Source organism: Pollicipes pollicipes, unplaced genomic scaffold (genome assembly GCF_011947565.3).
Source record: "Pollicipes pollicipes isolate AB1234 unplaced genomic scaffold, Ppol_2.1 Scaffold_6686;HRSCAF=7923_pilon_pilon_pilon, whole genome shotgun sequence".
Classification (NCBI taxonomy): Eukaryota; Metazoa; Arthropoda; class Thecostraca; order Pollicipedomorpha; family Pollicipedidae; genus Pollicipes; species Pollicipes pollicipes.
In genome coordinates this window covers 34,202,093-34,215,684 of record NW_023596921.1, presented here as the reverse complement: position 1 = coordinate 34,215,684, position 13,592 = coordinate 34,202,093, and the positions used below count along the sequence as shown (strand labels likewise).

General features: G+C 59.3%; 1 protein-coding gene across 1 annotated transcript in view; it reads left to right on the top strand.

The window, feature by feature from the left end:
* Window positions 1-7,379, top strand: part of LOC119108217 (protein piccolo) — a 28,382-nt gene extending 21,003 nt beyond the window's left edge. Inside the window, exon 8 of the mRNA XM_037231800.1 lies at window positions 7,319-7,379. Within this exon, the coding sequence (XP_037087695.1) occupies window positions 7,319-7,379 (61 nt within the window). The remainder of the gene's footprint in view (window positions 1-7,318) is intronic.
* Window positions 7,380-13,592: the final 6,213 nt, after the last annotated feature.

Sequence of the window (13,592 nt, the reverse complement as noted above, 5' to 3'; positions counted from 1 at the left end):
GTTCCCTAGAGATCCACCGCCTTCAGGCTCGGCCAAGGTCACATAGTGATGTCCCAACGCTAAACACCTGGGCATCTTGGCTGGAGGAAGCAGGTTTTCCCCAACGCGGCAAACGAGCTGCGGCAGCCGTCTGGCAGCCATTCGGCGCTGTGCAGAGCCGTCAGACTCGGGTGCGTGACTGCCGGGGCGTGTTAGACTGCTGAACCAGTCACGACTGCCGATGGCTTCCAGAGAGGCGATGGCGCCACCCAATGCTGCCAGACGGCGGGAGCTGCCGCGGGTGGCTGCCAAACGCGGTCGGCTGGCACCATAAACAACTGAACGCAAACGACGGACACGGCTGTCTGTGAGAGACCTGGGAGTTTGATGTCCCAGAGACGCATCGCGGACTAGGAATAACACCGTGGCATGACGTCTGTTGTGGCAGCTGGCCGCCGTCGTGCTGCGTGCTGTAAGCCGCATGCCGAAGGTGTCTCGAGTCCGCGCGTGTCGTATGTTGGAGGTGACACGTAATCCTCCAATGTCTACAAAGGTGATCGTAAAGGGAATGTGCTGACGCCCGTCGCTGAGAGTGGCTGCGCTCTTTTTTAAGAAGGTTGAACGGTATCACTGAAGACTGGTAGAGTGATCTTCATCTTTAGTGTATCCGTGTACGCCAATAGCGCGCGAACAGAAGTATGGCCCCACTAGGTCAGAAGTGGGTTTGCCCGACTGCCCACGTACCGGCTGCCACGCCCACGGAGGGTGCCGCCACACCGCAGATGTGGGTCAGGTCAGGTCAGGTCAGGCAGCCGTAGGAATCATCACAAACCCCGCCGACGGGCGTGTTTTCGCCGCGTCGCTCCGAGCGCTGGCCCGGCCGAAAAAACGCGTTCGTTCGACGGCTCCATGTTTTCGGTTCGGCTAAAACAACACGGCGGCCAGGTCGGTGCGCTCGCCGGCCGACGGCGTCACCTTGCGCCGGTTTCTGGGCCAAGTTGATGGCGAGTTTGTTTTCGAGCCGCGCGCTGCTTGGCGGACGCACTGCCAGCACTAAACAAGCTGCCCGCGCGCCGGCGGCGGCCTCCGACAGCGCGCCGAGAACACTGCGGCTCCGATGACGCCGGGCGGGCGGCGCGTTCGACGACCGCTCGGTCTGTAGAGAGGACCGCTCAACTAACGCACGGCCACGCGCGAGGGGCACCCGAGTCCTGCCTGGAATACGGACACGCCAGCCGCGCGTGCCCAGTGGTATGGTCCCCAACTCATGGCTGGTGCCGGCTGCCGCGCATCGGACGTCTGCCGGGCCGTGGTTTGTGCCCTCCGCCGCCCCGGCATCCAGGACCCGCCGCTGCTTCCGAACTGAGTTGTCTGGAGTTTGGCATCCGTTCTGGGACGACCGTTATAGGAGCTGGCTTTGCTAGCAAAATATCAAAGATTATAGCGGCACAGCTCGATACTGTTCGTGGTAGAGGCAACTCGCTGATCAGCTGTGTCGAGAAGCCTATACATCTACTCCTATACGTGTTCTTCTATACATCTACTCCGGCAACACACCGCCTGCCACGCCCATGGACGGTCCCACCACACCGCTGATGTGGAACAGTTCAGGTCAAGTCAGGCGATCACAGCGATCATCACAAACCCCGCCGGTGGGTGACGCGCGCTATCCATAGTACGTCATCACTCACCCCTGGTCTGTAAGTTCCTGTGCCATGAGTCTCCGGTCAGTGAGTTCCCGATGTGTGAGTTCCGGTCGGTGAGTTCTCGGTGCGTGAGTTCCGGTCGGTGAGTTCCCGGTGCGTGAGTTCCGGTCGGTGAGTTCCGGTCGGTGAGCTCCGGCCCGTGAGTCCCCGGTGCGTAGGTTCCCAGCGCATGCTCCGCCAGTCCCTGTCCGATGCGTGGGCCGCGAGGGGCAATGTTGAGGCAGCATTGCCCGGGCCCCGGTCCGTGAGCACGCGGTCCTTTGTTATAGAGTGCCGACATCCGGCCGGTATTCCATGGTGCGGGTGCCTCCGACTCCGGCCATTGGTCTTTGGCTGTCCCGCCGTGTAGTCCGTGATCCGTGAGTGTTTGTGGTCCGTGAGTGCCGTGCCCGTGGTCCCTGAGTACCGGGTCCATGATCCGCGAGTGCTCGTGGTCCATGAGTGCTGGGTCCATGGTTCGTCAGTGCCGGGCCCGTGGTCCGTGAGTACTGCGTCCGTGGTCCGTGAGTGCCGTGCCTGGGTCTATGAGTGATGCGTCCGTGGTCCGTGAGTGCTGTGTCCATGATCCGTGAGTGCCCGCGCCCGTGGTCCGTGAGTGCCCGCGCCCGTGGCCCGTGAGTGCCGTGCCCGTGGTCCGTGAGTACCTGCGCCCGGTCCGCGATGTGCCCCGCGCCCTCCGCCTCGCTCCGCGCCTGGACTACCGCCCGGTATGGGGACACGTAGCCGAAATAGGCCGTCCACTGTCTAGTGTGAGAACGGGTCCGCGCGCCGCGCGTGGGGCCGTCCACGGCCGCGGCGCACCTGCGACGAACAGTGGCGCGGCGCGCGCCGCCACGTGCTGGCACAATTAATTCGCCGGACGCCGTCTGGCCGCCGGAGGCGGACTGCGGTCGGCTCGTGCCGGATGTGCGAGCCGGCGTTCCCGACCGAATGACGGAAGGCAACCGCTTCCGTCGAAAAGTTTTATTTTCTGAGCCAAATTTACCGGTATTTCTTTCGGAGTGCGTATGTTGATGTTTTCAACGTTTCTCTCGTCTTGACAATCGGCATATCCGATGATATTCCCATTGGGAAGCTGAAAAGTAATGCGTTAACTTCCAACACAATTACGAAAGGTATATGTCAAGGGAACTTCCGACCATTCGCTACGTAGGATGGGACCAGAAGATTTGATTACATTGCTACGGATTGTTGCGAGATGGTAGCTTTGATTTAAACGACGAAAGTGAAGTTGTATCTGATGGTTACGAACACAATGCAATGGTTTGTGATGTGGTATCTTTGTTTTCTTTAGGCATGCAATTGGTATTGCACATGTGCTCAAAACTGAAATGGCTGCGTGACGCAAACTGCCCATGAAATAAGTGTCTGTAGGTATTGCGTAAAACTGGGCCGAGCTGCATAACTAGGGAGTTTGGGCCGTGGCGTAATTTACAACCTAGCGAAACATGTGGTAGCCTATGCAATTTGGGCAGTTAAGTTTAAGGTATCGCAGATAGGTGAAATGCTTTCGCCAGGTGCTAATCCGCTATGCATGTTCGGGGTAATGGGCCGTGGCCACGGTTCCACGGCCCATTTGTGATGACGTCAGAGTTCCTTCTGTACCGATAATGAGCGACGAAACGTCGTCAGATCCCGCTGCCGCAAGCCGACAGACAGCTGGTGGTCCCGCTGAAAGCGGAGCGTTCTGCGTGCCGGTCCCGATCCCGATCCCGATCCCGATCCCGGTCCCGGTCCCGGTCCCGGTCCCGATCCCGGTCCCGGTCCCGATCCCGATCCCGATCCCGATCCCGATCCCGGTCCCGGTCCCGTTCCCGATCCCGATCCCGATCCCGATCCCGATCCCGATCCCGATCCCGATCCCGATCCCGATCCCGATCCCGATCCCGATCCCGATCCCGATCCCGATCCCGATCCCGGTCCCGGTCCCGATCCGATCCGATCCGATCCGATCCGATCCGATCCGATTCCGACCCCGGTCCCCGCCCCCACCCCCGCCCCCTCTGACCGGCTACTCAACACTTCCTGTCCGTTCGTCCGCGCCCCTGCTCCCGGCGCCATCCCGCCTCCCGACCGCGGACTGTCAGTCTCACCATGCTCGAGCCAAGGTCTCCCGCCACCGACTGCTCCGCTCCGGCCAGTGCGGTCTGCCACCGACCAATGGCTGCTGTCCTCGCGATCTCAGCTCCTGGCTCCCGCCTGATGGCTCTCGTGGCTCAGGCTCTCGTTCCGGCTTGGGCATGGGGTTCAGTTTCCGGTCTCCGCGCGCCTGTTTCGTTTCCCGGCTCGTGCCTTTTGTCGGCCTCAGCTCCGGCTTAGGCTCACGCTCGGACTTCTTATTCCCCGTTCCCAGCTGTCGGCGGGCCGGTACATTGCACGTCCCTCCTTGGTCGAACTGTGCCAAATTATCGCAGAACAATCAACGGTCGTCCGCGGCCGGCGCGTGGTTTGCGATCTCATGGTGGGGGCAACAACATCCTGTCTAACATCGCCGCGAGCGGGTGATAACTTCCGTGCCTCCCACTTTCCTCACCCCCCTTCCCATCGCTCCTCGTGAACTGCTGAAAGAGATGCACCGATTGTGTCACAACTGGACACGCCTGTCTGCCAGCCAGCGAAATGAGTGCAGGAGATAGCGTTTGGACGCGATAAAAGGGTAATCGCTCTACTGTTCGCTCGTTGGTCCAGCTTTCCCGGGGCCGCAGTGTCGACTAAATGGTTTTCTCCCGCCTCGTGCAGTTTGACCCACATTGTAACTTGTCGTGATTTGCCTTAATTTGTTCTTCGGATTAAATTAGCGGCATTAGTGTAAATCCCCGTAATCTGTGTGCCATTAGCAAGGCGTTTGTTCGGCTGCATGTTTTGCGAAAAATGCCACCGAAATCTTCACGTCCCGCTGGCTGTGGCTCTCCAAAACTTTCCCCATACGTAGGCGTCGGTATTTAAAATCCTAGCCGGCTCTCATTTTCTTGTGACTTACGGCCCGATGCCTATCGCTGCTGATTGAACGTTGTCACGGCGGGGCTGGCGTTACAGCCCCCGACCGGTCTCCGGTCACGCGACCAGATCGTAGGTTATTTTGCTGGAGTGGTTCGCATGCGATTTCGGATCACTGCCTTGACACCAACCTGTGACCGGCCCCGTGAAATGATCTGTCTGATCTCTCACCTGTCCTGTATCCCGGCCTGTGATCTGTGCGGTGACCTGCTCTTTGAGCCGCACTGTACGGCACTCTGTCCCCGCAATCTGTCCCCGCATCTATAGCCCGTCGTGGAGCGTCATGAATGGCCTGCCGTGTTGACCGTCCTGTGACCCGATCTGCAACAGAACCCCAGCTCCAGCCCGTGAGCGCTCCCCGACCCGTGACCTGACCGTGATTGGCCTGCGCCCTGACCCGCCACCCGGCCTGTCGTCTGACCTTTTTCGTGCTCTGTGTGTTCACAGTGGACGGAACTCCAGAACGGGCTCCACACACACGCTGACAGGCAGCAGGACAAGTAAGTGCCTCGCCCGCGCCGACCCTCGCGGCCTCCCGCGCGCGCGCTGTGGTCTGTCCCTGTCTCCATGCTCCGCGGCGGTAATCAAACAGCGGCCGAATCTCCTATGTCGCTTACGTCTCGCCCGCCGCTGGGAGTTCAGCGGCAGCCGGGCATCACTTCACTGTGTCGTCTTTTCCCGTCTTATCGACTGTGGTGTTGCGTGGTGCCAGTCCTAGTCCAGCGTGCTGCTCAGGGCTGTTGCCCGCTTCCTGTGGGCCTCTGTGTGTTCGTGCGGCCTGGAGCTGTGTCGCTGTGGGTGCTGCATTTGTTCCATCCGTTCAGCGTAAGCAGGGCGTCTTCTGTTTGGTCAGTCTCGATCCGTACGCGTGTGTTCAGATGTTCCAAGTGATTTTGGTGTTTTGGTTAGGGCTGCGGTAAATTGTGGCTATTGACGGGCCCATGTATACTCAGAATGGCACGGTGTGCTCCGAAGGCAGGAGTGAACCTCACACAGCGGTCATCTCTGGCGCGTTTGGAAAAGATCTGCTGCACGGCGTGCGTTTTTCGGGTATTCTTTTCATTACGTCGCCAATGACCTAAATTATCTGCGCACAGGACATGTCTTAACACATGGCTGATGACGATTTGGATTTTTAACGGCGGTTCGGCTGCTGTGGTTATTTCGCGCCGTGTAAAATATGGATGTTCCAAGCGTATTTTGTAAGTACGCCGTGGCGGCGCGACCTTTGCCCTGCACTCTGAACTAAAGCAAACAGGTTGAAGAACTCGAGTGGCTTATGCACGTTAAAATAGGCGACTGGACGCCCCGACGCTTTTCGAAAGCCTCCTGCGATCCTCCTGCTTTGGTGAAAAGCATCAAAGCGGAACGAATGCCGTGTACCCCGGCAAGGCGTGAGTGAAAACCTGTGGCCCATTCTCTCCCACATACACCCGACTACAAAGCCTTCGTGACAGGCTGAGTGGCCGACGAATCTCCATAACGGCCGACGAACGGGCTGGCCGGGACCCCGTCTCGTGCAGCTCGCGCCGCGTTAGATGTAACGACCGCCGAGCTCCGTCGGAAAACCGTCGGCATTTCTCCCACGGCCGCTGGCCGGCGGATGGGGCTGGTTGTGGGTCGCGGCGGTACCGTACGGCCCCGCCCGAACCATGACGTCGCCGATGCACCCCGCCGGCGGTCTGGGCCTGGGGATGGGCGATGAGGACACGTCCTCCCCGGGCGTCACGAGCCCCGCGGCTGGCTACCGTTGGGGCCTTGCGCTGAAGCAGTTGTTCCACTGCGGTCAGAAATGGGTCATTAGCCTTTGAGATATCGCTGGTTCCCCAAAGGCTTGGGTGCGAAGTGTGCGACGCCAAGCTGTCTGAATTTTCCCGTGTTGAACTCTGGGTGTATACTGCATGGCTGCAGACATTGCATGTCTATCACCTTCCAGCTGTTTCATTGCGACACCCCGCATTGGTACGCGCTGGATGGGTCGGCGATACTCAACTGACGACATCGCAGCGCGCCCCCCCCCCCTCTTCAGGATGAACCTGGGAGGGGGGGAAGAAGGTGGTCGATGCCGCCTGCCGTGCCGCCACTGTGACCTGTTCAGCGGGGCGTCCTCGGAGCTGCGTGACACTCGGGGACCTCGGCGAGGTGCCTGGCACTGGCTCCGTTCGGACCTGTCAGCTCGATGGGGTCTGGGTTCATGTGGCCGCGACCGGGTGCGTCACCTCTCACCGCACCGTCGTTTCCGACGATTTGTCTTCATCTGTGGAATCGTGTCCTAGCCGCGTGGTTGCCTATGATCGCAGGGTCCACAGAGATTGTTTTCCGACAAGTTGTAGCGACATCCACAGTTTGGTGTCATTGCAAGCGTTTTGCTATCATTGAGATCCCGTCGGTGTCGTAGAATAGTTCCGCGTTGTATCCAATGGTTTTGCGTCGTGTCCGATGGTTCGCTGTTTGTCGCCCGCACCGGACGGCGGCATGCATAGGGCGCCTGTCTGTTACCCCAGGCCGGGCCGGGCCATGACAGGCCCGACCAAACCCAGCAGAGCTCATTAGGAGCGGCCAGACGGCCGGGCCGCGCCCCCAGCGGCGTCTTCGGGGAGCGGCTCTGGAGACCGTCTGCTGGCTCCCGTCACCAGCGACTGCTGCCGACACGGCTGGCCGCTGACGGACGCGCTGGTGCCGGTGGTGCTGACGTGACGGGTGCGCTGGTGCCGGTGGTGCCGACGTGATTGGCGTTTTGGTGTCGGTTGTGCGGACGTGACGGGCACGCTGGTGCCGGTGGTGCGGACGGGACTGGCACGCTGGTGCCGGTGCTGCGGACGTGACGGGCACGCTGGTGCCGGTGGTGCTGATGTGGCGGGCACGCTAGTGCCAGTGGTGGCGGCGAAGGGTGGCGTGTGATTCCCGCGGCCTGACGTGGCCTGCTCCCCTGAGCGTCTGCTTGAGTGGAAGAGACCCGCCAGCTGGCCGCGATGCTGCCTATGGCTGGGTCCTGTTGATCCCGATCAATGCTGCTTAAAAAGGCTTTTGCAGTAGTGCATTCGTTGTTGGTTCACTGCCTGGGTTCGGTTATCGCATGCTGTAAAGTAGATGTTATGTATGTAATAACGGACTCCACAGGCCGGAGCTTCGGTAATCAACCCCTGATAATTAAGGGATATTTGGAGACAATTAAGTGTACTTAGATCCATCATTTGCATCAATTTCGCGACGGCGTTTGAGGGTGGTAAACTTCACTGTATCGTAGGGTCGAACGCATTTGCCGTAGTCGTGTTGCGCGGTTTGGCAAAAGTAGAAGACAAAAATCTGCGTTTTCAATCACTGCATATTCACTTCAGTCGCTCCTTAATCCATACTGATACATGATCCATGATGTCCATAATCCGTCATGATCCGTGATCCATCATGATCTGCGATCCATGGTCTGGTATGATCCATGATCCGTCATTATCATTGGTCCATCATGATTCACGATTCATCATGATCCATGGTCCATCATGATCCATACTCCATGATCCATAATCCATGATCCATCATGGTTCATAATCCGTGTTGGTCCATAATCATGATCATGATAATGATTCATGATCCACATCATCTCCAAGAGACCCAACCTTTAGCCAGCCGGGAAGGAAACGACACAGTCGGACCCCGTCAGGAGCGTGAAATGACCATATTGTTCGACGCGCCCCTAACGTCGAACCGCATCTCGGCAGGAAGGGAGGGGGAGGGGCCGGACGCCGCCAGTCGCCACTGACAGCACGTGTTCGGATCCTGACAGCTGCACCCGAGGCTGACCCTACCAGGGGGCCACCTGACACGCACAATGCACAATGAGCGCGCATACAACCTGCCGACACGTGCACGGGGCAAGCAGGGGGGGGGGGGGGGGCGCTCCTTTATCTTCGCCCCGGTTGCTCCAGGGAGCGCTAGGGAGCTCATCCGCGCCTTCATAAGGCACGGGTTATCCATGGCGCGTGACACTGTCCTGCGGTTTTCGGCCCGAACCGCCGCCATAACGGCGCGCCCCGTTCCCGGCCGCCGCCCCGGCCGGTGTCAGTGCTGATGGCCTCTAATTGCAGAACGACGCGGCGGCCTGAGACGACTGCTTTCTAATTGCGCCCGGCCGCGGCGCGTTCGCGCCACCTGCTGCGCCACGCGCCGCGTTTGCCCCGCGCGCCGGGATCGTCCCGCGCGCCGCGAATGTTCAGACTACCGTCGATTGTGGCGGCGGCGCCGGGCGCGTGGCTCGCGGTGGGTTGCTGGGGCGCAGTGACGGGTTGTGTGCTGGCGCCGGGCGTGACGCAGTGACGGCCGGATCGATGACGAGGCGGCGGTCAGTGGCAGCGCAACCGAGACGGTATTGTGCAACCCATCGATTGGCTGCCGGGTCACGCTCAGGTGGTCACGGCTGGGCCTGTTTGAATCAATCTACGGACTCGCCGAAGTTTGCTGGTCAGCGGGCGAAGTGTGGGCGAACGTGTCGAACAAACCGAAAGTCTTATGTTAGCCCTCAAGTACAGCCGCATTTTTTCCATGAAATCGCGAATAATTACTAACGTGCATACCCTTAGCGATGCCGACTACGGCTTCTTTGGACTCGGTATACGTCACCTAATCGTACCTGATTGGCGACTTAGTACACTGTCGGTGCGCTTGTTAATGCTCAGCCATCAGTATGCCGATGGTCGCGTGCTGCTATGGTAGTTTGCTGTTGAGTTTAGCTTAATTGGCCGACGGGAAAGGTGTCTAATGCAGCGCTTGTCATGCTAGACGCGCGCACTCTGGTAAACTCGAGGGCCCTCCACCATCCTGCTGCAGGCCCACTGCGCCACGTCCGGAAGCCGCACCACATGCGTCATCACGGAAACCGGATCATACACAGCCGCACTTAAGTGCTACCCCTCCGCCGACACTACCGTCCGCATGACTTTCGGGTGGCGGGCGGGAGTGAGACGCGCTGTTTCCGACAGCTGGCGGTACAGGCGACATGCTGCCGTTGTCCCAACGTGCCGACACTACCGTCCGCATGACTTTCGGGCGGCCGGCGGGAGTGAGACGCGCTGTTTCCGACAGCTGGCGGTACAGGCGACATGCCGTCGTTGCCCCAACGTGCCGACACTACCGTCCGCATGACTTTCGGGCGGCCGGCGGGACTGAGACGCGCTGTTTCCGACAGCTGGCGGTACAGGCGACATGCCGTCGTTGTCCCAACGTTAGCCGCTGAACAAACGGGCGCAGGGCCGATCGATTTACGATGGGGGCTATGGGGGGTAGATTAGGCGGCGGAGGCCATGTAAATAGCCTGAGCATTATTGTCTCGGCCAGGTCCCAGTAATCCAATATCGGTTATCTATGATCCAACGCCTCTCATTGTAAATATATGTTTGGAATAGCCGTATGGCAATAAATCTGTCTCGTATTGGTGGGTATTACCTATGGTATTAATGTACTATGTTCGCACCTCTCGTAATCCTGTTTTTCGTCGCAAATATAGCACGCAGTCGCGTTTATTGCATTAGCATTCATTCGTGGAGCTTGTGAACGAGCAGGGCCCTGGGATTTCATAGATGAATGCTGCCCTCCCTAATGCCGCACTAGTTAGTACTTCCCTCACTGACATAGCTCTATAACAGTTATCGAAATAGGTAGCGTTAGTAATTCCCTCACTGACATAGCGTAAAGTGCCTAACAGTTATCGAAAATAGGTAGCAAGTAGCGCAGTAGCTACTGAACAGCATACTCACCGCGAAACGTTGAGCTTGAATATCTCCGGCTGGATTGTTTTGGGTCTGCTTTTTAGGAAGTCCCGCATTGGAGAGCAGCGAGTTTTCGTTCCGCCAGCCCTCCGCTGTGGCGCTTGTTGGACAATGGATGGTTAAGCCAGACTGAACTGGGCTTTACCACGAGTGAAAAGTTTCCGAGACGAATCCGTCATGAATCGAGTTGCCCGAGTAATAGATTCGTACGAAACATTAGCAACAACTTGAAATATGATAAAACATGGGCCCTCTTTCCTGATAGCCTGGCCACCTGGCCCCAAATATGGCTTCTTACGGAGCTAGATGAAGCACCTGTCCCATTAGGATGGCTGCCGGCCGTGCCCGATCAGGCTCTCTCGGTAAAGTATCAGTCGCATTGCGATGGCAGCTGGCCGTGCCCGATCACATTGCGATGGCAGCTGGCCGTGCCCGATCACGTTGCGATGGCAGCTGGCCGTACCCGATCACATTGCGATGGCAGCCGGCTGTGCCCGATCACGTTGCGATGGTAGCCGGCCGTGCGTGATCAGGCTCTCCCCGGGGGCTGCCTGATTTTCTGACGGCCTGAAAAGGAGTCCTCGTTTGCTGCGTTCGACACGGCCGACGCGGCGCGGGCAAGCGTGCGCGGCGTCCGGTCACCAGAAACCCGTTCTGTGCGGGTCAGGCCGTGTCGTTCATCATGGGCTGGGGGAGCCGACCGCTGGAAGCGGCCCGTAGATCATGAGGGGGGGGGGGATTACTCATCGGGATTTTCTTTTCTGGGATGTTGATGTTGACTCACCAGAGTGTGCTGCCGCTCGACGCTCTGCAGTCGTCTGTCGTCTCAAGTCCAGGGTCAACCATTCGCCAGCAGCGGCTGTTTACAGCGTTTCGCTGGATGTCACCGATCTGGCAGGCCTCCGTCGCGTGCCGTTTCATTTAGGAGTGTCACCATCCGGTATATTTCGATGTTGATCATGCAGACGTGCGGTTAGCAGCTGGGATCAATCATAGATCTGAATGATCTGGAATCAGTCTTGAGATCATGTCGCCCATCTCCAGGGTTCACTATTGGACATTGTTAAAAAAACGTTCGACCTTCGCCGCCAATCCAGGTACACAAGCCCACGCACGTTGTTAGCCCGCCATGCGTTCAAAAACACGTATGCCGGTTTCGGACGTCTATCTTCAGTATAAGAAAGTCTACCACTAGTTCAGGGGATCTACCGACAGTCCCACGAGTCTACCGCCAGTCCCATGAGTCTACTGCCAGTTCCATGAGTTTACCGCCAATGCCAAGGCCTACCGCCAGTCCCATTAGTCAACTACTAGTTCTATAGGTCTACCGCCAGTTGCAGGAGTCTACCACCAGTTCCACAAGTACCACTAGTCTTAAAGTACTACAGTCAACCCTAAGAATCTGACGCCAGCTCTATAAGTCTGCTACCGGTCCAAGCAGTCTACCGTGAGCTTCAAAAGTCTACCGTCAGCCCCACGAGCCTACCGTCAATCACATGAGTCTATCGTCAGTCCCAGTAATTTACCGGTAGCTTCACAAGTCTACCAGTCGCATGAGTCCATCGTCAGTCCCGATTTTATGCCGTTGGTCTCAACAACCTTCCTTCATCGAATCCAACAACCTTCAGCAACCTTCCAAGAGTCCACCGCTAGTCCCAAGGGTCTACAGTAAGTCCCACGAGTATATTGTCAATCCTGGTAGACTACTGTCAGTCTCCAATATCTGCCTATACTTGCTTTGGATGTGCGGACGTGACCGTCGTGTTACGAAATGACTATTGCGCCCTTGGTTTCCTTATTTGTTTACTCCTCCACTGCTCTCCGGACCTCATCAGTATTCGCAGTCTCCTCTGGGCTCACGAGGCTTACCACCAGTGCCCGGACCCCAGACTTCTGACCAGGAGTCTGCACCGCAGTCTCCGGAGTCTTCTTCCGGTCGCGATGGGGAGGGGAGGGGTCGATGGTGGGTCACGAGGGTCGATGCCGACGCGGCCGTCCGCCATCGATCGCCGGCCGTCGCCAGCGCCGCCGGCGCCCGCCCGGCGTCCGCGTCGGTGGCAACACACACCCGCCCACCCTCTCACTCCCCGCCGCTGGCGCACACACACTCACACACACGCCGCGGCCGCGGCCGGTGCCTGTAGCCGGCGGCGCGCTTTCCTTTTCACCGGTCCTGCGCGCGCGGTTCGGCGCCTCTGCGTCGCGCGCCCGCGGACGTGAGAACCGGAGCGGCGGGAGGACGACGCGGGCGGCGGGACGCGGGGGCCGTGAACGGCGCGGCGACGCTGCGATGCTCCCGGGTCGCGTGCGCGGGTCGCCACTCAGCCGAGCGCAGTGTTGGTGCCGGGGTGGTGCTGTGTGGTGCGGCGCAGCTGCATGGTGAGGGGCGTCCTGTGCAGTGTTAGAGCCGTGAAAGGGTAAGTGAACGGAGTTTGGGTGCATCGGACAGCGAGCGTTGCCAGGCGGCCCCTGGCTGGCCGCGTGGGTGCACACGTGCCGATGTTGTCCGTCCAGCAGTGGCCATTCGCACAGGTGCTTCCGGACGATAAATTACAGCTCAGCGTTTCCATGCTCATCCGTGGGACGCAACAGTGTGCCGCCGGACAGAACAGGAGCAGGTCCGCCGGCCCGTCAGGCGCGCTGTCGCCCGCGCGCGACAGGTGGGCGTGCCTGTTGTGTAAGGTAGTCGAGTCCGTGGGACTCGACTATCTTACTCATCCTGAGTCCCTCCCCCCTCCCTTATTACCCGTGTTCGTTGTCGAGCTGTAACAGTGCGACTTTGGGCGAGGCTTGTGACTTTCCCGGGTTGCGTCCGTCCTCGGGTCTTGTCCGTCCTCGGGTCGTGTCCAGGTCGTGTCCGTGCCCGGGGTGTGTCCGTACTCGTCTGGTGACCGCACCGGCCGCCTGCAGGCCTACGGCCGGCCGGCTCCCGCTCGGTGTCGCCGACCTTGAGCGAGGTCAGCTCGGCTTCGTCGACTTCGGCCAGGTCGCACGGCTCCATGAACTCGGCCGACTCGTCCTCGAAAGCGCCCCGCCCGGCCCGCTCCGGGTCCATACCCTCGCTCGGTGAGTGATGCCTCCTGCTGTTGCCCTGCTGACCACGAGCGCGTGCTGGCGAGGTGAAACTTCTCGACCTCCGGGCGCTTCGAGT